This window comes from Arvicola amphibius, chromosome 3, assembly GCF_903992535.2.
Source record: "Arvicola amphibius chromosome 3, mArvAmp1.2, whole genome shotgun sequence".
Taxonomy (NCBI): Eukaryota; Metazoa; Chordata; class Mammalia; order Rodentia; family Cricetidae; genus Arvicola; species Arvicola amphibius.
The window spans coordinates 187,157,422-187,182,578 of NC_052049.1; the positions used below are offsets into that span (position 1 = coordinate 187,157,422).

The window sequence follows — 25,157 nt, forward strand, 5'->3', positions numbered from 1 at the left end:
ACTAAAGAAAATTGTAACTATAACTATCTAGTCTTCAACGCCATCAAAGATCCTAGAAGGCTATAACATTACCTGAGTAAACAGGAAGTGCAGAGCAAATATTTTCCAAAACTGTAGAAAGGTCAGAAACATCTCACTGCCTGGACAGTCACCCAAGCTTCCCCTGCAATGCTGGGGCATCCGTCGTTGGCCTACAGGCCTAGGATATTGGGCAGACTTTTCTATGAAGCAGGAATTTTGAAGGGGCGTCGCAGTTTGTCTTGGCAAAGTTCAGTAGTCACTTTCCTTTCCAGTGTGGACAGCATACTGTCAGCAGTAAGACAAGGGCAGTTTCTTGTCCAAATGGCTAGCTTTGCCACAATGAAAGCGAACGCCATTTGGAGGTTCTTCAATGTCCATCGTCCTTTTATGAAGTTGATTGGTGCTGCTGGGAGCAGACGTGTCTCGCAGTCATGAGAAGCTTTAGGTTATTAAGCAACTTAAATGTCATGTTCTGTGGGTTTCTAAAGCATTTGGAGCACATGTATCTATCTAAAATACATCTGTTTAACCTAGAAAACATACTAATATGACTGCAAGCTTAATTATTATAGATGACTAACTACTAACCTGCCTTTCTTAGTTATACGTTTCATTTTTCAATGAGCTGCATGCATAACCCCATACAAGAGTAGAAACGTACACACAATATAAAAAATAAATTTGTATCAATATACCAAAACCCACACCAATGAAAAATATTTGAAGTTAATGGTTGTCTTTTTAACCTATATTTCTATATGCCCCCCAAATGATGACAAACATCCATAAGCCACCAAACGACCAAAAACTACACACCCTGCCTCTTGGGAATGTGGGCATTGTATTCTCCAGACCGTTTCCTGTTGTCTGAGGGCAATGGCATCTTTAGCAAACCTTGAGAAAATTGAGATAATGGTCAAGTCCTGGGAAACTAACAGTAACATTCGTTGTCAGTCTCAGAACTGTTCCCACAGTAGAGGGATCAGAATATCCGTCTCCTGTCTTGTAGTCTTTCTTGGTTTATTTCTTCATGTCTGTAGCCAAGATTTTCAGGAGGTTTCCCCCAATCAAACCTGATATCTGTTAACCTCGAAGGAATCCACAGCCTTTCATTTCCTGTGAAAACAAAAGCATAACCTCTCCCCTATCTCCATACATTCTCTGACTTCCATTTTAAAGTTAAGACATCCCTAAAGTATCTAGGCTGGTTTAACTTAGCAGTCCCTTGTACAATCGAATGTCTCTCAGCAGCTGTCATTCACTCATGAACATTCAAAAGATCCAAAGTCAACAAAACACCATGCGGGATCCACCTCCCTGTGTATTTCCCATTTTTGCGAGCCTTTCCACTTTATATTACTTCACTTTCTCTTTAAAGACTTTGTATTACGTCACTCTCTCTTTAAAGACTTTACTGTTTTAAACTATTTTTCCCATTACTGTTTATACTCATTTTTTTTCTTAAGCTAATGTACATTTTTAAACATACTGTATCCTTTTGCCCATCTGGATCTGTCTTACTGCCTGTCTCTAGCCTTTCCTGACCTTGTGAGCCAAACCTTAAACTGCTAAGCAGCTTTGCATTGGCGGCTGGCTCCGCCCCACTTGGGTCCAGGAAGCCCAGCTTTAGGCCCTGAGGGCCTGGCCAAGTGGTTCCTTCAACAGAGAGCTGCTTCTAACTGGGAGCTGCTTTTATCCCCACTCCCCCGCACCCACAGCCCACCCCAATCCCGGAAGTTGGTTTTTTTTTTTTTTTTTTTACTTAGCTTTTAGTCTCTACCTATCCACTCTACCTATCCTGTACAGCAGAGCCTCTTAAAGGAGCTATGACCATTTTCTTTTCTTTTTTTTTTTTTTTTTTTTTTTTTTAACTTTCTCAGGACCTGTGTGGAAATTCAGGCCCCACGTTGGAACACCAAATGTATCAAGCTTTCTTCTGGACCACCAACCAGCTCCCAAATCATGACTTATTATTAGTTATGAATGCTCGGCCTTATCTTATGGTTGTCCCACCAGCTCTTATAACTTTTTTTTAACTTGTTTCTCTTCATCTACGTTTTGCCTCGGGCTTTTCACCTTTCTTTGCCTACTCCATGTCTGGCTGGTGGCTGCCAGGCATCTCCCTCACTTTCTCCCTTGTTCTTCTTTCTCTTTTCTCTCAATCCTAAATTCCTCCTCCTTCCTATTCTCTGTCGGCCTGCCTATCCCTCTCCTGCCTAGCTACTGGCCATTTGGCTTTTTATGAGACTAACCAAGTGCCTTCGGCAGGCAAAACAACACATCTTTTCATAGTTAAACAAATTCAGCATTAAAAAAGGCAACACACCTTTACAAATAGCCCACAACACACAACCATCTGTAACTCCAAAGAATTCAATACTTTCTGACATCCGCAGGCATCAGAGAGGCATTGGTGCGAGTACACGTATGCAGACAGGCATGGGGTGTGCGTACATGTATGAAGACAGGCAGGTGGTACACATACACATATGCAGGCAAAGCATTCATACACAGAAAATAAATCTTTAAAAAACGAGTTGTTTGGTTGTTTTATTTTTGTTTTTTTGCTTTTCAAGACAGGGTATCTCTGTAACATTGGAGACTGTCCTGGAACTCACTCTGTAGACCAGGCTGGCCTCGAACTCATGGGATCCACCTGTTTCTGCCTCCCAAGTGCTGGGATTAAAGGCGTGCACCACCACCGCCTGGCTTTTAAAAAAATAAAAGTAGAGAGGGCATGGTGGTGGGTGCCTTTAATTCTAGCACTTGGGATGCGGAGGCAGGCATACCTGTGAGTTCAAGGCCAGCCTGGTCTACAGAGTGAGTTAAAGGACAACCAGGGCTCTGTTACACAGAGAAACCTTGTCTTGAAAAACAAAAACAAATACCAAAGGTAGAAAAATCCAAGCTGGAGTGTGGCTCGTGGGAGAGTGTCTGCCTGGAATGCATGCCTGAAGCCTTGGGCTCTACCCCAGTGCCAGCCCTCTAGAGAATCAAGCTCACAGTCATCCCTGGTAAGATTGAAGCCAACCTGGGCTACCTGAGACACTATCTTAAAACACAAATCAAATAAACAAAATAAGATATTCTCAAATGTGGATGGAGCCTTGGGATATTAGTATTTGAGACACGAGTGATTTGGAGAGTGTTCCTTCCGTCTGGTATACCTGGTGAGTCTCAGGCACTACCGGAGAACAGACGGGGAAATGGGGAAGGTGAGCTACCCATAACCCCAGCCTCATCTCCCATCACTGACCACTCATGACCACTTTGTCTTCAGAGGCTTTCCATTCCCAGCCTCTTCGGCTTTTCCACCCCCACAGTCTCTACATCTCCACGGACAGCTTCCATGACTAATTAGTTATAACTTTAGACATTTGATATCCATCCTCTCCTCCAGCTCTTCTGCCTCCCTCTCCAACTGTCCTGGGAAAATCTCTAGTCCAGTGTCCCTCTCCTTTGTTCTGTTTGTTAATTCCCTTTAACTTCCTTCCACATAAGTTGGGAGTTCCGGGGTGATCACAGGTATCACACTCTCTCTGACATACTGACACCCGTGCAAGGGCATCCTTCTGCCCCACCTACCATCGAGCTCCTGGACTGTAAGTTCTGCACGGAGCTGTGCTACACACATTGCCAACCTCAGCCAGGTCCTTGATGCCACCCAGCAGATGCCAAGTTCAGAGCTGAGTCCCTATCACTTCTGCAATCTGACCATCTTCAAGCTGAGATGTCTCCTCCCCTGGAGGTCTTGTTCTCAATGGCTGGACCAATGTCCTCCCCTGCACCTGCCCCTCCTCAACACCATCTCCTACTAAAGTCATTCCTCCACTGTCTTCACAGGAACTGTTGAGGGAAGAGTGGCATTAAGCAAGGTCTCCATCCTGATATTCATGGCTCTACTTCTGCCCATCCTGTCTTCTACAGGATCTCTGGGAGATTCCTAAGGGGAGAGAACCTGATGAGGGAACTTGAGAAGCAAGGAGACCAGAGTCCTGACCCCACTCAGGCAGGTCACCCCAGCTTCCCTCATGGAATCCCCATGCTGGGAAATGAGGTGGAAGCTGATGCTTTACAAGCCTGAAGGGGGCTTGTAAAATTAATATCAGACTTTCTGGTTTGATCTGGCTGGAGGCAACACCCACAGTTCACACTAAACTGTGTTTCTTCTTTCTGAGTTTTTTCAGAAAGGTCCTTGGAACCAGGCTGCGGGAGAGGCGGGTCAGCCCGTGGCTATCAATCACCAGCTAAGTCCCGCCCTCAGAGTAGTGTCACAGTTCGTGTGTCCAATCATAACCAACGCCCCGCCCCGCAGTGAATTATTGTCATTTTTCTTGCCCCGCCTCCATGGGGGCAGGGATGGACCCTGCTGCGTCAGCTTCGCGTCAGTAGCACGCGACGTCAGTAGCTCGCGACGGTGCTGCTCCCGGCTCGGGATTCCGAGCTTACTCGCAGCATGTCGGTCATCTTCGCCCCTGACTGGCTTCGCGGCAAGGCTAAGGTCAACCAGGAGACCATCCAGCGGGTGAGCGTCCCCGAGGAGGGGTCCTGGTGCAGGCGTTTCCTGCAGGGGCCGGACCGCGGTGGGGACAGCCTGGATGCGGGGTAGGGATGGGAGCTGGGTCAGATCGGCGCCTGCTCGGGGCCCCCACCTGATGACACCCTACACTTCGCCCGCCTTTCAGCTCCTGGAGGAGAATGACCAGCTGATCCGCTGTATCGTGGAGTATCAGAACAAGGGCCGAGCGAACGAGTGCGTCCAGTAAGTGCCACCGGGGACGTGCGGCAGTCTGGGTGATGGATCGCCTGTGAGAAAAGGGAGGTGCGGAAGAGGTTACTTCGCCTTGGTGGCGCTGCATGCCTACTGTCAGGCTACTTGTCAGGCTGCAGCGTGAGGATGGCCACAAGCGTAAGGCGAGCTAAGACTACATAGCCAGATTCTGCCCCCTGCCCTCTGTACGTTATTTACTATTTACTTGCTACTCAAGACCACAGAGATAGCTTATGGTAGAAGCTGGACTTATTCAGGCTGTCACATAAGCCCTGCCAGCTGATGACAGGGAAGTTAGGCTCAGATAAGTGCCATGGTCTCTTGATTCGTGGATTTCATGTCCATTCCCAATAATAATTCAGGGCATTTGATTAACTGGAAGTCAGTCTGTGAGAGATACAGGCCAACAAAGGGATTTACATGTTAAACCAAAGGTTAATTAATTGGTGGCGCAAGCCTTTAATTCTAGCACTCAGGCAGAGGTAGGTGGATATAAGAGCTAGTTCCAGAACAGGTTCCAAAGCTACAGAGAAACCCTGTCTCTAAAAAACAAAACAAAATAAAACAAAAGTTAATTCAGGATAGAATTAATGTGATTTCTATGGCAAGTCAGAGTGGGACCCTTTTCTAAATTTGGTCCAAGAATTAGCCACCTGCAACCCTCTCTAAGTACATCAGTGGGACAGCAGAATTTCTATTTTGAGGTGTTTATGTTTGACTCCAACTTTGATGGTTTGCTGTTTTACAGTTTTACACTTTCTCATTTTTAGAAAATGCCTGCCGGCTGCACATTTCTTTACTACATTGACTCTTGTGCAGTGGTGGGAAAGCCCTACAAATCTCCTATCCTGTTTTTTCACATTGTGGAGGCTGCACTTCCCAAGTCTGATGATTCTTCCTGAATGGCAAGCAATTGAGAATTGCTACAGTCATATGCTCACCTTGATCATGGAAGGGGCTCTTCTCTCTCTCTCTCTCTTTCTCTCTCTCTCTCTCTCTCTCTCTCTCTCTCTCTCTCTCTCTCTCTCTCTCTCTCTCTCTCTCTCTCGACAAGGTTTCTCTATGAGGTTGCTCTATAGGCCAAGCTGACATCGAACTCAGAGATTCACCTGCCTCTGCCTCCCGAGTGTTGGGTGTACAACAGACTAAGAATTGTTGTTTGCTGTACTGGGTAATAAGAAGCACAAAAGATTCCAACTGTCTTGTGTAGCTGACATTCCAGAGTCTAGAGTCCAAAGGGAGGGATGGAAAGTTGGCTCAGAGGTTAAGTGCACTTGTTGCTCTTGTAGAGGACTCAGGTTCAGTTCCCAGTAGTAGTGGCTCACAACCATCTGTAACTATAGTGCAGGGGATCTGATGCCCTGGGCACCAGGCATGTACGTGGTGCCTATACATACATGCAGGCAAAACACACACAGAATCCAGAGTGAAGACGTAATCATAAGTGCTTTGATGGGATGGATAAAGCAGTGGTCTGATAGAGCACCTTGCCTGTCTGCACAGGAGATTCAGAGTTCAATTTTCAGCAGTGCAGAAATCAAACAGGGTAAGTGGGGGGTGGGGTGCAGAGTGTCTCTAATAAGGTAGCATTGGGTGAACCCCTGAGCCCCAGAGGTAAGTAAGGGAGGGTAAAGATGCTGAGTAACCGCAGGGCATGTCTAGGAGGCCCTGTGTTCAGAAGTTAGCAAAGGGAAGGCCATAGGAAATGAGCACACAGAAATGACTGGAGAGACCCATCACCTAAGACCTCATAGGAAGGAGATGGCATCTTTAGAGGGCTTTAGAACAGTTATGGAATTGTGCTGTGATCCCTCCAGCTCTGGGGAATAAAGCAGGGTTTCGGCCGGGCGGTGGTAGTGCACACCTTTAATCCGAGCACTCGGGAGGCAGAGGCAGTGTGATCTACAGAGCGAGTTCCAGACAGGTAGACCATGGGCTGAGGAAACTGCTATTGTAATCCCAACAAAGAAGTCATGGTTGCCCTGAACTAGAGGGCATCTGTGTGAGTGAAAGGAGAATGGATGAGAGTCTAAGGTAAACAAGAAGGTTGCTGAAATGAGGCGTTGTTGGGGAATATTAAGGTGTGTTACTTTTGTTTATGTTGCATTTGTTTAACTCTGTGAAGCTGTGGTGTCTAAAATTCCTGATGATCTAATAAAGATCTGAACAGTCAGTAGCGAGGCAGGAGAGCGGATGGGCGGGCTGGCAGAGAGGGTAAATATAGAAGGAGAAATCTTAGAGGAAAGGAAGGAGGAGCAAGATGCAACAAGAAGAGGAGGAAGTCAAGGCCAGCCACCCAGCTGCACAGCCAGACAGGGAGTAAGAAGGAAAGAAAAGATATACAGGAAGAGAGAAAGATAAAACCCCAAGGCCAATGATAGATGGGATAATTAGTTAAGAAAAGCTGGCAAGAAACAAGTCAAGCTAAAGCCGGGCATTTGTAACTAATAATAAGCCTCCATGTCTGATTATTTGGGAGCTGGGTGGTGTCCCCCCCCCCCCCAAGAGAGCCCAAAATAATAAAGAGTAAAATGCAACCAATAACAAGGCGTGTTGATGCTCTTGGGAAGACAGAGGCGCGCGGGTCAAAAGTAAAATAAATAATAAAAAGAGGGCTTATGACCTGTGTCATTCAGGGGAACACCATTCTAGCACAGTGAGCCAGTTCTCTTCTAGCTGGCATGGTGAGTAAACACGAGCCTCTGTCCTTGTCTTTCACTCACAGGTACCAGCATGTGTTGCACAGAAATCTCATTTACCTAGCTACCATCGCAGATGCCAACACAAGCAGCCTCACGAAGGCAGTGGAGTAACTCCAGGACGCTGTTGCCAGGACCGACTGAAGGGGGACACAGCTTCTGTGAAATAGAGACACAGTTGTCAGGGACTGAGCCGCTTAGCACACGGGCGAAAAGGCTGTGATTCGTTTGGACTCTGAAGAAAGTTGCTACTAACTCTACTATATCTTAGTGTCAATATTTTAGTAATAAAACAGATCCCACAGTAGAACGGAACGGAGGTAATGTGGCAACAGTGCCATTGTCACGGTCAACAAAATCAATAGTGCTTCTTAATTCTCTAGTATCAAATGATAACCAGTCTTTCTCTGTCCCACCGGCCACCTCTCAAATAACGACACAGAGACTTGTTAGTTAGGAAAGCTTGGTCTTGCTAGCTCTGTTAACTTAAATTAATAGATTTCTATTAATCCTCGTTCTGTCACACGCTGCCCATCCTGCTTCTTCCATGTCCCCTGGCATCTCTTGTACATCTCATCCCACTTCCTCCTCTGTGCCGGAAAAGTCCTGCTTCTTCCTTCTGCCCAGCTGTTAGCTGCTCAGCTCTTCATGACTCCCTCAACAGTGACGTTCACTTCTCTTCAGTATTCCAGAGTGTCTCTTTATGATAGATCCCACATCAGCCAAGGCTGTCTCACAGCCCTGTTTTCACATTATTTCAAATCTACACTATAAAAAAATGCCCAAGTTTCTTTTCAGGGAGAGAGAATGAAGCAAAAATCCCTGCTTAAGCCTGAATTACGCATCAAAGAGAATCAAGCAAAGGGTGCATTTAGAGCTGAGAAGCAAATAATAATAATAATAATTTAATAACCAACACTAGGCACATCTGGGAGATAGAGGCAAGAGGTCAAGGTCAGCCTAGGCCACATGAGATCCTGAAAAAGGGAAAATGTATTTGTTAGCATATAAAAAATAGGTTTAACAATGACTTTTTGTTGTTGTTGTTTGGTTTTTAAGACAGGGTTTCTCTCTAGTGTCTGCTGTTCTGGAACTCTCTGTAGATCAGGCTGGCCTCGAACTCACAGCAATGGCATTTTCATAGTTACACATAATGTGTTTTGATCCTATTCACTTCTATTACTCTTGTTTGACCCCTTCCTATTTGAAAGCTTGATCTATAACATGGATGCAATTAAAAGGTATTTTGCTTTTGTGCTGTGAAACAGTCGGCCATGAAGGACGGACACCAAACGTATCAGTTTGCTCACCGTTGCAGTGATACAACATCATGACAAAAAGCAGCTTGTGGAGGAAAGAGTTTATTTGGCTTTAACGTCTTGGTCACAGTCCATCACGAAGAGAAGTGAGGGCAGGAACTGAGGCAGAGGCTGTGGAAGACAAGTTTACTGGCTTCCTCTCTTGTTGGAGAGACTGAAAATCTGTTAGTTGCTCAGCCCCAGAGGCTGGCTATCTCAGCGGTCCCAATCATACACTGGAGGCCCAGAAGATTCCTGGAGCTGCTGCTCTTGTCTATGTTGGAATCCCAAATAAGTTGGTTTAATATTAACCAGCAAAGGACAGATGAACTTACCAGAGACAGTGAAAGCAAGCAAAAGTCAAAGTCTCCTTCTAGGTCCTTTTATCTGGAAAAAGAAAAGCATGACTCAGATTTGGGATGAATCTTCTTTTGAATAATCCAATCAAAATCCCTCAACAGAGTGTCCAGCGGTTTGGATTTTGGTTGGTTCTGGTTGCAATGAAGTTGATAACCAAAGCAGACCATTATAGGATGATTCTACAGATAGGAGGTATTAGCAGTCACCAGACTGACAATGTAGAGGTGTCTAGAGTTAAGGGAGGAGGGAGAAGGGAATATGGCTGGACCACTGAACTGTACTTAAAAATGGTAACCATAATAAAACACAGGCTTTTATAATTTTATAAAACATTTTCATAAGAATGGCAGTGTGTCACTTATAATCATATGTCGTCATAAAGCCAAGTACTTACTGTTGAAAAAGCTTTCAACAAATGGCCATGGAACACAGGCCTCCAAGATTTGAGTCCACCATACCTGACACAGGAAGGCTATTTATTTATTATGTAATATTTTTATTGATTATTTGGAAATTTCACATAATGTACTCTGAGCACATTCACATCCAGCCCTCCCAGGTCTATCCCTAAACCTTGTGACTGTCCCCAAAACAGAAGAAGAAAAAAAAAAGTTCAATTTTATGTTGCTCATACACTCGCTAGAGCATGGTCAAAGTCCCAGTGGCCAGCCCCTTAAAGAAGACTACATCCTTCCCCACCCCCACCCCCACGTCCACCAGAAGCCATCAGCTGTGAAGAGTTACACGTCAGCATCTTTGCCACCATTTTTAATGGTTCTCCGAAGACTGAATTTAAACATAAAAGGAGATGCTTAAGTTCCCAGATAACAACAGGAGAAAGTTTTCATGAATTTGAAGTCAATATTTCCATTTTCCCTTCTCCCCATTTCTCTGTCCTCTCTTCCTCCTCTCTGCTTCTCTTCTCCCTTCCATGTTGTAAATGGAACCCAGTACGTCACACACTCTAAGCAAGTCCTGTACCACTGAGCTCTATCCCCAGTCCGGGAACTCTTGCGTGCAGAAGCACAAACAGACAAAACCAGGGACCAACTGACCACTATAATAAACTCTGGCAGAGGCATCCTTCAGGGTCTAGCCCTGATAAAAACAGTTCTTAGCCCTTGCCAAGGAAGCCTCCTTTTGCAACAAGCAGAGACTATGGCAGAAAACCACAGCCCATCAAAATGCAGAGTCCAACCTCAATACCTACAAAACAACTCCCACACCTAATGCTCAGGGAACGTTGCCTAAAGGGACAGACTAAGAGACAGAGAATCGGGGAATTTGTGCGATTGTCTCCTAGTAATGTCAGAAGCTACACCCATAGATCTCACCAACAAAACTGCTTAGACAGGAGCCAAACAGGAACAACAGCAGAATGCCAAACTGGACAGGGGACAGCCCATGAGTCCTCAGCCTCACACAAAGAGCTACAGACAACCAAGGAATGCTGCGTGGGAGAAATCGGCTTCCTTGGGGAAGAGCACACTAAACTAAGTGGTCATCCAATGTCAAATGGTCAGCCCTGAAAACATACATGCAAGTAACATACGGACTGAGCAGGCTGTATGTAAGGATATATATGTACGTTCACATACATACATATATTTAGCAGCAATTAATGAAAAAAGAAGCCATGGATTTGGTGAGAGCAAAGGCTATATGGAAGGGCTTGGAGGGAGGAAAGAGAAGTCGAATGTGGTATAAATTGCAGTCCCCCAAATAAAAGAAATAATTTTTTAAACTAACAAAAATATTATAAAACTTCTATGAATAACTTCCAGCTCTAGGAAATAACATTTTTGTTTTTGTTGATAAAAGAATTAAGAAAAAATCTTTGGTGGCAGAAGACAGTCAAAAGCAATGAAATGCCAAGGCCACGATTGTGAGAAAGTATTCGCCATAATAAACAGCAAGGATTACACATATCTATCTTCTTTTTTAAAAAAATTTATTTATTATGTGTACAGTATTCTCAGTATTCTGTCTGCATGTATGCCTTCAGGCCAGAAGAGGGCACCAGATCTCATGTGGTTGCTGGGGATTGAGCTCAGGACCTTTGGAAGAGCAGGTACTGCTCTTAACCGCTGAGCCATGTCTCCAGCCCCCCATATCTATCTTCTTAATAAAGCATTTGTACCCTGAGCTCTTCACAGCTCATAGACAAGGAACTGGATTTAAAAGGTTTGTGACAGGATTCCAAAATCCTGGAAGTGACACTTGACAAAAGAGGCAAAATGGCCAGTCAGGAAACAGAGCTGTCCCTCTGACGCTGGAGCGAAGGTGGAACGAACATTCCAAAGCAGAGTAAGGTTTGCTTATATATTTTTTTATTTCACATTGTATATGTGTGTGCCTGGGAATCTCCTGGAACTGTTACAGATGTTGTTTGACCCTGATGTGGGTGCTGGGAGCTGAACCCAGGTCTTCTACAAGAACAGTAAGCACTCTTTTCTACTTTTATACACTTATTTATCTTTTTTGATTTATTTATCTCTACATAGCCCTGGCTGTCCTGGAACTCACAGAGACCCGCCCGCCTCTGCCTCCCGACTGTGGGATTAAAGGCGTACGCCACCACCGCCAAGCACCCGAGAGTCTTTTAACTCGAGACACACCGCCTAAGGACATTTATTGAAACCCGTTTTATTTATCCACCCGGAGGAAGAAAACTAGCCAAGTGCCACGTCGGCTCCGGACACGTCCACTTCACTACCGCCTTCGTTCCCCGGCTCGACGACCTGAACTCTCGCGATGCCGGGCGAGTTGCGGTTGACAGCTGGCACACGTCTGCGGGCTTGGGATTGGGCTGCTGGCTCGGGGGGGCGGGGCACGGAGGGACTCTCGCGAGCTTTACCTCCAGTCTCGCGAGCCTTGGCGTGGCACTGGGCGGCTGGCCCCGGCCCTGAGGAGGTGGCGTTCCGTTGGTGACGTTGGGCTCCGGCGGCGCCGGCAGGGCGTTCTCCTGCGCTGACCCGGAGCTGTGCGGCCAGGTGAGGAGTTTAACGGGAGTGCGGGCGAGCGGCCGGGGCCGGGGAGGGCGGGAGGCCTCCCGTCGGCCGCGCCCCTGTCGGGCGGGCCCGGCTCCGCCCCGCTCGCCCGCCCTCAGCGCCCTCCTCCCTGTCCGCAGCTCCCGCCGCCGCCGCCGCCGAGCTCGCGATGGGCGCCCAGGACCGGCCGCAGTGCCACTTCGACATCGAGATCAACCGGGAACCGGGTGAGCCGGGGCCGGCCGCGGGTGGCGGAGTGCGTTGCGGGACCGGCCGGGGGTGGGGAGGAGCGGGCGGGCGGCCTCCCGCAGCCCCGGCGGTGCGTGTCGCTCGGAGTCCAGCCTGGCTGGTCAGCGCTGCGAAGTTGCCGTGGTCACGAGCCGGTCACCCGCCTCGCAGTTTCCCTCGGGAGTCTTCGCCCAGGATTTTGTGACTTAGGGGACAGAACGGCTCGTGTGTGTCCTGTAGCCTCTGAATTGCATCGTGGATACGCTGCAGCCGTGTGGTTTTGTCTTAGGAATTCCATAGTGTTCAGCCATTCATTAATACACATGCATACACATAGACACGCACAGACTTACACATACATGCGTGCACGCGTACACACGCGCACACATAAGACATGCATGTGTACAGCATCAACATACATACACACGTATAAACACACACACACCCTCCCCGATATATTGTTTCAGGCACAGCGTTCTTTTGTTTTTCGAGACAGGGTTTTTCTATATTGCCCTGCCTGTCCTGGAACTCAAGCTGTAGATCAGACTGGCCTCTAACTCATCCGCCTCCTGCTGCCTCCAGAGCACTAGGGTTTCAAACGTGTGCCACCACGCCCAGCTGTGCTCAAGAGTTCTAAAATGCAGAAATTTTAACTGGAAGTGTGTTGTGTGTGCCACATTTTATATTGTGAATTTCTTAGAAGAGCTTGTCCTGGGCTTGCCCTTTGGTACAGTAGTGAGTAGAACTGGACGAAGTCGGGCAGTAAAGAGGGTAAAACACAGTCTGTCTAGTGGTGCTGTTCAGCAAGGTGGTGAGAAGATGGCATTTCAGGATGGGAAGCTGAGCCTTGTGGCTGCATTTGAGAACTGCTTCTCAGTGGACAGCAGTTTGCATAAGTTCTGAGACAGTACTTGTGTTTTGTGGCTGGAGTAGAGGGAAGAGAATAGGAGACAGACCCCTGATTCCATGACTGAGGAAGACCAGGCGGGGTTCTGAACAAAGAAATGAACTGATCCTAAAGGTTTTGTTTCTCCCGTTTGACATTCCAACCTTACTGTTTCTGCAATTCATTCAGCATTTACCAGACTTACTGTGAAGACTTTTTCCACAGATCTTTGCACACCTAAGGTGTGAGCATACTCAGAAAGCAATAATTAGTTACTTAGGAATATAACTTGGAAGTATTTTCTTAGAATAACCAAATACTTGGCTTTGATCCCCAACACCACAGATACCAATCTTGAAAAGAAAATACTTAATATGGCTACACGATCTGTGCTTGGTGTCTATTGTTTCAGAACTTCTACTTTAGATTTTTTTTTTCAAGATAGGTTTTTTGTGTGTGGGTGTGTGCGCACTTCTGGCTACCCTGGAATTCACTCTCTAGTCCAGGCTGGTCTCGACTTCACAGAGATCTGCTTGTCTCTGCTGGGATTAAAGGCATGCACCACCACTGCCCAGCTTGTTTTTAACTCTTAAAAACAAGTAAAACCCGTGTTATCTGGATCATGGATTAACTACTGAACAAGGATGAAGAATTAAGAATCAGACAGGAATATAGTTGAGTGGGAGAGTGCTTGCCTATCATGTGTAAGGCTCCAAGTTCACATCTTCTGAATCACTGATAGAGTATCTGATTTACTTTGATAACCAGAGGTGATACAGAAATCAAGATATACAACATAGTGTGTATTTTCAATTACCACCAGTACAAATGCAAAACAGATTAGCTTTTGAATTATAAAACTTCTGAATGAATGCAAATACAGATTTAACAGAGGAAAACCTTTACATTGAATAATAGGTTTTCTGTATGAATTCAGTAAGTTGTTCTTTTTGGAATTAATTTTGTAACTGTTCTTTTGTTATTGAGGTTCTTAGTGAAGATTTTAATATTCATGTCTGTTACTCACTGGTGTAGTATTGGTGGTTTGTAGCTTTTAAGAAACTAATGCATTTCTCTAACCTGTTTGATTTGTGTGCATAGGCACTCTTTGCCATGATCTTAGTCATAGCTCCTCTTTTACTCCTGATTGAAAATGTGTTGTTTACTGCTCTACTGGCAGCATGAACCTGGGAGAGTGGGGCCTAAAAATGAGGTGGACTAAAGTCTCATGCAGTAGCCAACTTTATTCAGAGAATAAGACAGTTATACTCTGAGGGTTAAGAAGAGTCACAGGAGTGAAGTGTGCAGTCACAAGGACAAGCCACACGTGACAAAGCATGTTTCTCCAAAGAGGCAGATAAACAAATAATAGCCAGTTGTAATCAGTAATCTAAATTGTCCTCACTCCTATCGTCACACCTGGGAGGGGCACGGACGCACATTCCAAGAACTGAGGTCACAAGACTGTTGTCTTTTTTCCTTAGAGTTTTCTCACAAGCACTTTGTTTGACCTGCTGAGACATCTCAGCAGCTCCTCTTCTAGTTTTCTTAAGAATATGGCCTGGGAGTTTGTAAATTTAAGGCCCTCCTGAGCTACAAATTCAGTTTGAACCTTGAGACCAGCCTGAGCAAGGTAAAGCGTAAGAGCGCACTGGCAGAGGGGCTAGACTTGAAGGCTAATAAACCAGGGTTTTACTGTTTTTGGTTTTGTGTGTGTGTGTTTATAAAAACTTGAGGAATAAAGTTTACTTTTTATTCCTTGTTTTATCTTTTTACTTTTGATACCTAGGGCATCAGGCATGTTGAGCAGCACTCTTCCGCTGAACCACCTACCCAGTCCTTCCCTTCCCACCTGCTCTGAGCCCTGTTTTTTTCTTTTTGGTTTGTTTCATGACCAGAGCTTACGCTTGTCACTGAAAATAAACTATTGAAGCATATTACTTCCTCCCCATCAGAGACTGTATCTTCAGAATGCCTCCTGTTCCAAGTTCTAAATGCTGGAAGTGTCAAATAGTCCCTGTTTTCTATAAAATAATGCAATTCCATTAAGCTGTTTCTTTAAAGCTACAGTTTGTTTCACAAATGGTCTTACTTCAGGTTAATATTTTGTTGTACAGTGGTCAGTTTTTGTATAGGATTTGCTCTGTAATAAACTAACTCAAATTATACTTCCCTCGCTCTCTTTGGTTTTTTGAGACAGTTTCTTTGGCTGTCCTGGAACTCGAATTTTCACCAGGTTGGCCTCAAATTCACAAAGATTCCCCTCCTTTTGCCTCCTGAGTGCTGGGATTAAAGGTGTGCACCATCACTGCCTGGCCAAGTTATACTTCTTTATAGCTAGAAATTATGACAAGTTTTTTTCTGATATTTTGTCCATGTTTTATTCAAAATGGAAGGCTAGACATCTATTTCAATGGTAAAACATTTGCTTAATATACACTCATTCATTAGGAGCCTGATTGGGTTAATGTGTTTATCCTAGCGTGTGTGTGTGTTTGTGTGTGTATGTGTCTGTGTCTACGTGTGTATGTGTATGTGTCTGTGTCTACGTATGTATGGGTTTACATCTGGCATTTTACCATGGGTTCCGGGAATTCAACTTTAGGTCGTCATACTTGTGATCCAGGTGTTTTGTCTATTGAATCATCTCCCCAGTCCAGCTTGTTTTTGTCTTTTGAGACAGGATTTCTCTTTGTAGCCCTAGTTGTTCTGGGATTCATCTCGTAGACCAGGCTAGCCTCGAACACAGAGATACTCCTGCCTCTGCCTTCCAAATGCTCGGATAAGGCGTGTGCCTCTACCTCTGAACTGCTTTTTATGGTAATACTAAAGCAGGGTTTGCACTTTTAGGAAGCTCTCTTCACTGACCTGAGAACTAATGAAATGTGTGCTTGGATGTTGTGTCTTAAAGAAATGTCTGAGTTTTGGTTTATATATGCTAATTAACAAGTGTAACCCATAACCCATAAACAACAGCTTAGGAATTTTAAACAATTCAAAAGAATATGGAGACCAGAATTTGTGAACTGTTTTCCAAGGCACAGTGTGTTCCTTTTTATTGTTTATTGCAGACAGCATTGGTTCTTCTGAGTAACCTTTTCTCTCCTAGCTCCCAGGAAGTGGAACATGAGCATTGAGTGTTGTGTGGGTACAGTTTAGGTGATTAGGTGATTGGCTCCAAACAGCTCAGGGAAGAAAGCTCCATAGACATTGTGGAAGAGCTTTCCTTCTAACTGTGCTGAGCAGAACAGACTCTTAAGGAGGGTATGCCCATCACTTACTGGGTCAACTGTTATTTAAGAATACTTGGGGCTGGGAGTGTATGTAGCTTAACAGTGAAGTGCTTGCTGGGCATCTAACAACAGGCCATGGGTTTGAGCTTTAGCCTCACAAAACCAAACAAATATTTTTTTAAATGGGTTATTAGTTCTGTATTAAAGGGTCTAATGTACAAGAAGGCTCTGTTAAAAAACACTTCAAATTGTACAGTATATGTGCTAGAACTCTTAACTATGTGTATGGGATTGGTCACTAAAAAACAAAGACTTACTATTATTACACTACTTCCCAGTAGTTCTTATATGAAATATTTGTATTAGCTTGCTCACTGTTCTTTTCCCCTCATATATTTTGTTTCAGTTGGTCGAATTATGTTTCAGCTCTTCTCAGACATATGTCCAAAAACATGCAAAAACTTCCTTTGCCTGTGCTCAGGTGAGTGAGGGTTTAGCCTGTTTTCAGTAAGACTCCTGGCTACTTGAGCTGCTTTATGGAAGGGGAACTTTCATAAAAATATAATTGTCTGTGAAGTGAGTTTTATAGCCAAAATGTTATTATTCATATGAAATGAAGGAAACATTTCTTGAGAGGACAGGAGGAAAAAGAAATCATCTTTAAAATGAGAAGATTCTATTTCATATAATACAATCTTTACGTGTTAGTTTGTCAAATAGTATATCTTCAGAATTAATTTATTTTGGAAAAATTTTATTCAAATTTCAATTCTTAATACATTTAGCACTTCAAATTATAAAACATAACACTGCTTTTCATTATGCATCATTGCAATGCCGTAGCCAAGCAGAAAAAACAAGATAATATTAAACATAAATAGCAAACATCACTTTTAAAACTTTGATTTGAACACAAAGAGACACAACATTTGAGCTAATTTATTTCATTCATCTCCATTCTTATGTCTTGTAGCACACAGAATTGTTTTTGGATCAATTTAAAACATAGACTGATACTGCTTTGTGTTACTTATTTTGAGTTGTACATTATGTATGTTTGCTGTATACATGGTGTCATCTGTCTATGCCTTACATCTCTCACGGTGTCAGCACATGGGAGGGATTTGACCACAGTTTAGCTTGTTGGTTATTCCTATGGAATGGTGGGTTTGTAGCTAAACTTCTTCTTTTTTCTCCCCCCAGGAGAGAAAGGCCTTGGGAAAACAACTGGGAAGAAGTTATGTTATAAAGGTTCTACATTCCACCGTGTGGTTAAAAACTTTATGATTCAGGGTGGGGACTTCAGTGAAGGTAGAGCTAAAAGTTGTGTTCCTAATAACCTAATAAATCCATTCATCAGTTTGCAAAGAATCTCATTATTGCTTTTAGTTGTGAATATCATGTCTCAGAATGATGTGAATATTGTGTCCTCAGTGCATCAATGTTGGATGAAGAGATGTTACAGATCTAGAATTTGTGAAAAAGTAAAAGACTGACGTTTTATTTTAGTGTTATTTAGTAACATTGTATCTCATAGATTTACCGTCCAGTGAATACCATAGTATTGCCCAATTACAGCTATTCTAGAAATTTCTTAGTATTTATTTCTTACTGCTTGAAATAAATGGGTCATAGTAATCATTTTCTGATAGTATTTATAATATTTTAAAGATTAAATTAATTGCATGTACCTAGAATTATGGGTTTTTTGTTTTTTGAGCAATTAAAAGGCAATTAAAAAGATTTTCTTCAGGATATTGATGCCATCAAAAATAATTTATTGAGCTGGGAATGTAGCTGGATGCTAGAGCACTTGCTTGGTGTGTACCAGACCCTGGCTTCTCTCAAGTACTACAGTAATAATAATAGAGGTGGATGTGGTGGCATGTACCTATAATCCCAACACTTGGGATCGAGGCTAGGGTTTTTTGAGTTTAAGGTCACCTTGACCTACAATATTGAGACCGTGTCTTAAACCAAAAGCAAATGGAGCTGTCAAGGTACTCAGCAGGTAAAGGCACTTGTGACCATGCCTGATGACTCCCATGGTGGAAGGGGAAAACTGACTCCTGCAGGCTGTCCTCTGGCACACACATTCACACTGTTGCACATGTACACTTGTGTGTACACACCTACACTAAGGAGATGTTTAGAAGATACTAATTTAGCACGTGTGTTGAATATTTAAAGTTTTCATTATGGCTCATTGTTTTCAGGTAACGGAAAAGGTGGAGAATCAATTTATGGTGGATACTTTAAAGGTAAGGCCTGGTATTTTGTGTTTTTTGTTTCAGTTCTGATATAAAGCAAGTTTGGTCGCATACTTTAATGAGAAGAAGTTTACTTGTAGTTCACGTTTTGCATGAAACTAATGCTGCATGAAAATACTTTATTTGCATGAGTTTGGGGATAAATTATTGTAATATATAACTTTTAATTGACAAGATTAATTAAGGCTAACTTTAAGGTTAAACATGACTTTCAGCATGGAGGTTAGGCAACTATATACATGAAAACTCCTATCTTCCTGCCTAAAACTGTCAACATATTCTTTTGTTTATAGAGAATGTGGTCTTTTGCAAAATGAAAAGGTAAGAGAACGAAGCTCAGTAACACAAACTCCACTCTGCTCCCTTGTGCCTCCTAATAAACCCACGGACAGCCCGGTCAGGTTGTGGCTGGGTTTCTGTATTGTTTGAAGACTTGGAAAAATCTGTGATTTCATACGTGCATCTGTGCCTTTGTTCCTTTACAATTGGTTATTAGTTCTACATCAGGGAGAAAAGAACCTAGTTGTGGTTTTTCCACACCTAAACCTAGCAATTTCTTTGAATAAAAGTTGGTATTTTTTTCTTTCTCAAAGGTTTGTATGTTTTCTTTTGTGTACTAGAACTTTATGGTTGTATTTTACTGCTATAGTAGTAACATTTCGTAAGTCTAACTATTGCACTTCCCCAAAAAGCCTTAGAAAAGTCAGTTGCAGGGATTTACAGTGGGCTCCAGCATTGCTGGGCGTTAGTGATATCAAAGCTTCAGTGTGTAATGGTCTTTTGTATTTCCTTTGGGGGAAATGGATCACTTCTCTTTTTCAGAAGCCTGTCCCCAAGGTAATCCTTTCTTTAAAGTTTTGTGTTTCTGTTTGTTCTAAAGAAAGATTTGCTTGTATGAATGTAAAAAGAAATTTGGTTTTAAAGATATTTCTCCCAAATACTTACCAGGCCTGATATTAGAGAAGATCAGGTGCTTCCAGAATGATATAAAACTATCTAGTTTTAAAGATATTTGTACTGAATTAAAGCCATCTCTAAGTGATGATGATGGCAGAATTTTTTCTCCTGGCACGTAGCAACTTACACTTAATGTTGTGGGCCACTTAATGTGGCTATTCACTGTGGCAAATGCTTTTGTATCTTAAAATTGTATTTTACCTTTTAAAATGTTAGATTTATACAACTTTCTTCTTTAGGTAATTTTGTGATCCTTCTGATACTTAATTTAATTTGACATTTCCCTAAAACTTAAATATATGTAACATTTTTGTTCTCATACACCAGCTTGACTTCAGTAGAGAAATAAATTTACCATACAAATGCTAAGCATTTAAGGTTAGGCTTATTAAAACTCAACTATGTATATAGTTCATATGTCAGGCTAATTGGAAACTTGAAGGAAATACATTTTACTGTAGATATTTTCCTAAAAACATCCCGACTGATGCTCCCTGAGAGTTAGTAGTTTATGTGTCATTTAGCCAGGCATGTTCCTGCGGAGGTGACTGTTCTAAGGCTGTTTGTACTGAGTGTTAAACACCTATTCTTTTCCTCAAGGCTTGAAGTAGTATATTGTCGGCCTTTTTGTGCTTTTGTTACTTGATTAGTTAATTTTTTTTTTCTAAATATTGCCACATATCTTACTGACCAGAAGAGGAATTTCATCCTTTGCTTTCAATTTAGTACTTGAGCATTACTTTAAAGGCTGCTTATAATTGGAGACTAACAAATTTGTGTTTTCTTCAAACAGATGAAAACTTTATTCTCAAACATGACAGAGCGTTCCTTTTGTCAATGGCAAATCGAGGGAAACATACCAATGGTTCCCAGTTTTTCATGTGAGTAGGCTTAATGCAGAGATGAGCTTTTCCTACAGAGAAGCGCTGTTCATGAGAAAGATGGGATAGCTAACCTCATTGCACTGCTCAGACTGACAGCCTTGGTTTGGCTCTGTGTTTCTGATGTTGCATAGTAACTGATAGTCTCTAATGGCTGCTTCAGCACATATCCTGGGCTTGAAGAGGAATCTGAAGGTGCATACTGTTTCCAGGATACACTGCCATCGTGAGAAAAGGACTTGACTGTAACTTCTTCCTCATTTGAAGGCTCAGTTTAGAAACCTAGATTGGAATATGAACTCAAGGTGAACAAGCAGAAATTGTCCATGATGTCACCTGGCTGGATGTGGTGGCGCACGCCTTTAATCCTAGCACTTGGGTGGCACGGGCAGGCCGATACCTGAGTTTGAGGCCAGCCTGGTCTACATAGCAAGTTCCAGGACAGCTAGAGTCACAGAGCTACATAGTGATACCCTGTCTTAAAAAAGTCTATGTGGGTGCTAGGCACAAGGTAAACCGTCATGTGAATTTTTGTTTTTGTTTTCTTACTATAAGCCTGTTTTGAGAGAGGTGACATTTTCTAATTAGGTATAGGAAAATGAGACAACTCAACGTTGTCTGTCATTTTTCCAAAATTTGTAAATGTTACTCAACAAACTTTAAATTTTCTTTTTAAAGAGCCGCGTATCTTTTGGGTGGGCATATGGTTCAGTGTGTTGATAAAACACGTGACATGTGAGCCGAAGGACCTGAGTTTGGTCCCCAGAGCCCATAGAAGTGGAAAGAGAAAACCAGCTCTGTAAAGTTGTCTTCTGACCTTCACATGTGTGCCTACACAGGCATCAGGCACAATAAGGACATTTTTTTTTAAAGAACGTATTTTTTTTGTTGTATATGCATACACAGCCAAAAACTAGATTCTCATGTACAAATTCTAAGTAAAACTTTTGGCATCCTTTTAATTATATTCTTAGCTAAGTGTATTTTTTATTATCTCATTATATAAAATATGAAAAATAATTGTCCAGCATGCAGTTTAATACTTTTGATAATAATCTCTGTTCTGTGTATATTGGAAAAATATCTTATTCATGGTTTATCACAAGTTTTCTTTTACATCTTTCTGAATGGATAAGTATGAATAGCGCTTCCCTGTCTTTAAAGGAGTCGATTATTCATATAAAAAACTCATATTTTAAGTTTGTTTGAAAGATTTCCAACATGATCTGAAGAAGTTCAGATAAGGGGCATTCCGTTCCTAAGGATGTCCTAAAAGTGGAGAGCTGGTAGGAGGTGGTGGTGCTAAGTTACGGGGAAGGAAGCTGAGGCAGTCACTGCGCTCTGCTTTGACCCCACAGATGACTAGTTACCCCCTTTTTCATTGGAGCACTTTTCCTGTTGGGGGCAGGGGCATTGCAAAGTAAGAGGTAGAATTTCAAAAGCTTTGTAGTAACTCCATGTCAAAGCTGTTTGCTCTAAGGCCTCATTGTTTCCATTTTTAAGCTTATCTGAACTGTGAACATGAAAAACTAATGATTCATTGGTCAGGAACGTGCCATCTGAGGGCTCTAAAGTTTCTTTTTTATGTCATTACGTTTAAAATGTGCCTTAACAAGTAGTAGCAGTTTCTTGCCTTTATTATATATAGTCTGCTTATTTATCCTGTTACCGTGTCATTGAATAGCTACTTGAATCTCTAGGAGCATTTAGTAAAGGCATTATGGCCTAATTTTGACTAGACTGCTGTTTGAAGAGGAATGCCAAATGAAAATTTTAAATCAATAAATTTGGAATAAAAATTTTAAGCTTGTTTTCAGAACTAACTATAGATAGCACTAAAATCACAGAATGCATGATAAAAAGATTTTCTATCTTTAGTTTGGTGAAAATTTATTTGAAACTTTCTTGTGGAGAGGAATTCCCAGTCTTGGAGGTAACTGATCATTTTGCACTCACACAAAATTTGTTCTAATTTTTTTTAAAGTAACTTGTGTGCCTATGTACTGCTTTATGCTGGCTGAAAATTCCAGTTTCCACAAGTTGCGAGATAAAATCAAACCGATGTTCACTTTCTGAACAAAATATTCTGACTTTTATGAAAAGGATAAATACAAAGAGATGGTGGCCAATAAAGGAGAAATCTTTGAAACTCTGTATTTTGCAAACCAATATTCTTTTGGAGCTGGAAATCATAAGAAGAATAATGTACGTCTTTAGTTGTGTGTATAATCAGAGGTGAGACCTACCCAGTAGCTTTCCTGGAACAGTGCTTGGGTGTGTGTTCTCCACCACACATTACGTGTGGCACCTTAGTAGCAGTTCTGAAGGAGAAAGAAAGGATACTGTTGAAAGAGAGGTCCATATGTGTTTTATTATTCCATTGGTCTTACAAAGGACCCGGTAAACATTTGCACAGAATGGTGCTCAGTTTGTGTCCCACAAATATACAGATCCTGCGGAGTGAGTTTGGTGCTGTTATATGGCCCATGGAAGTCCCTCCAGGATTCCTGTGCTCTGTGCACCAACTGTTTGTCTTGATTCTCACATTAAGCAGCTTCCCTTCCTAAGATGTACATTGTTTTCATCGGTATAATTTGATGTACGGTATTTTCAGTGGCTGAAACTTTGTGTGTGTGTGGAGAGAATATATCTTAGCAGGTATATATTAACAGATAAATATTTTATGATCATAAATAGTGAAGATGAGGTTTTCTTTACAGCCATTTGTAATTTAACTGTTAACTACTTGTGTTGACTGCTGTATAAACTGATGCTTCTGTTTGGGGAGCTTATATAGAAGAAAAGACATTTTTGGGAGTAGAGCCACTGAAGAAGTGGCAAGGAAATAGTGTGTGGCCCCATCTTCATAAAGTTCTAAGGAAATAAGAGTTCACATTGAAACATTTTGTAAGAAATTCAGAATCTTGGGACCACACTCACCAAGTCAGCCCCTGTTAGTTTGACTCATTTTGTCATTTTCTCTTTATGTTTTAGATCAAGTATGAGAAAAATCAGTCAGTGTTACAGGGCAGGAAGTATAGTTCAGAGAGCTGGCCTTGGATGTACAAGGCCGTGGGCTGTCACCAGCCCTGCAGAAAACAGGTGAAGCAGTGGATGGGTCAGGAAGAGCTTTGGAGTTAGAGATCGTGTGGGACAAGGCTTTTGTTCATTCTGTCTAGAATGAAATGCTAAATAAATAAGGCTGCACCAGAGTCTTTTCTCACACTCTGGAAGGAAATGTCAAGACAGGAAGAAAGAAAGAAAGCTGCTAGTCATGCTCCAGGGTCAGAGTGCTGTGTTCTGATCAGTGTGACTGAGTGTCAGAGGCAGGGGCATTCTGCTGAGAAAGAGAGTGATAACTGGGAAACTTTGTTTAGCTGTCATTGCTAGTGATAATTCTGGTGCCTGAAGTCGTTGAGTAGATAGGAAAGCATTATAAAACAATTAGAAAAGCCAATTTATAACTTTTGTTATTACCACTTTCCTGGGATAGAATGCATACCTATGGTGTGGCTTGTGCCTGTGATCCCAGCACTCTGGTGGCTGTGGAAAGGAGAACAGCTGTGGATTTCAGTACAGAGTGAGTTCTAAGTCATCCTAGGACACAGCAGAAGACCCTGTTTCAGAAAACCACACACACACATACACACACGACAAAGAAACCTTGGTTTTAGTTCTGTTTTTCTGTACCGTGAGTTACTTTTTAAAATCTTTGTATTTTTTATAAAAGCTGGCATCACTTTATGTGTGTGCATGTTCTCTGGTGCTCTTGAGAACAGAAGGTAGAAGTTGACATCAGGTATCTCTTTGTCAACCCCTCCCCTTATCTTTTTGAGATGGTTTCTCACTGAAGCTGGAGCTCTCCGGATTCTCCTAGGCTGGTTGGCTGGCAAATCCCAGTAACCTTCCTTTCCCTGCTCTCTCCAGCCAATTCCAGCATTACAGGCAAAGGCTCCTACCAGCTGCTGTGTGGGCACTAGCTCTTGGAACTAGGGCCCCTCACACTTCTACAGTAAGCACTCACCGACCCCTCTGCCATTTAAGATAAACTATAAACATTTTAGAAGAAAGAGCTTGTCTTACAGAATGACCCTGTGAATAAACAGAATGATTTGTGTACAGACATTGTTCTGTAGCTGCCTAGTTTTCACCGTCAGAAAAACACCTCAGAAAGGCTTGGGGATTATCTTCTCTCAACCAGGAGCTGCAGCAGTCACTCCCTCAGCTGCTGCTAAGATATTTTTCAGGCAGGCCTTTAAAAAACAAAAACAAAACAGTCTTTTGTGCACATGAGTGTTTTGCTTATATGTCTGTGTACCATGTGCATGCAGTGCCCTCAGAGGCCAGAAGAGGGCACTGGATCCTCTGGGACTGGAATTGTTGTGAGCCACCATGTGGGTGCTGGGCATTGAGCCCGGGTTCTGTGAAAGAACAGCCAGTGCTCTTACTCGCAACTGTCTCTCCAGCCCCAACTAGGCCTTTTATGGCTTCAAAGCTTTGGTCAGTATACGTTCCTGGCCACTATTCTTGGTCATGATAATTTTTATGAAAACAAGATAATAT

At 42.7% G+C, this 25,157-nt stretch overlaps 2 protein-coding genes across 6 annotated transcripts in view; both read left to right on the plus strand.

Annotated features, from left to right (window-relative positions):
* Nucleotides 1-4,385: 4,385 nt before the first annotated feature.
* On the plus strand, nt 4,386-8,521 carry Ss18l2 (SS18 like 2). Its single transcript, XM_038324165.2, has 3 exons — nt 4,386-4,546; nt 4,707-4,783; nt 7,518-8,521. Exons 1-3 carry the CDS (start codon nt 4,478-4,480, stop codon nt 7,603-7,605), a joined length of 234 nt encoding a protein of 77 aa, XP_038180093.1. The 5' UTR covers nt 4,386-4,477; the 3' UTR covers nt 7,606-8,521.
* A 2,663-nt stretch (nt 8,522-11,184) lies between these two features.
* The window catches only part of Nktr (natural killer cell triggering receptor), a 36,838-nt gene continuing 22,865 nt past the window's right edge, over nt 11,185-25,157 (plus strand). For 3 of the 5 annotated variants that reach the window (XR_005284770.2, XR_005284769.1, XM_038324162.2), the window contains exons 1-7: nt 11,185-11,456; nt 11,654-12,142; nt 12,280-12,366; nt 16,893-16,967; nt 17,690-17,797; nt 18,703-18,747; nt 20,507-20,594. Coding sequence is in view for 3 of the 5 variants with exons in the window: in XM_038324162.2 (XP_038180090.1) it covers nt 12,309-12,366; nt 16,893-16,967; nt 17,690-17,797; nt 18,703-18,747; nt 20,507-20,594 (374 nt within the window). In the remaining 2 variants the exon portion in view is untranslated. Of the gene's footprint in view, nt 11,457-11,653; nt 12,143-12,279; nt 12,367-16,892; nt 16,968-17,689; nt 17,798-18,702; nt 18,748-19,049; nt 19,078-20,506; nt 20,595-25,157 lie in introns of those variants that run through there. The other 2 variants (XM_038324163.2, XM_038324164.2) reach the window with 2 other exon arrangements.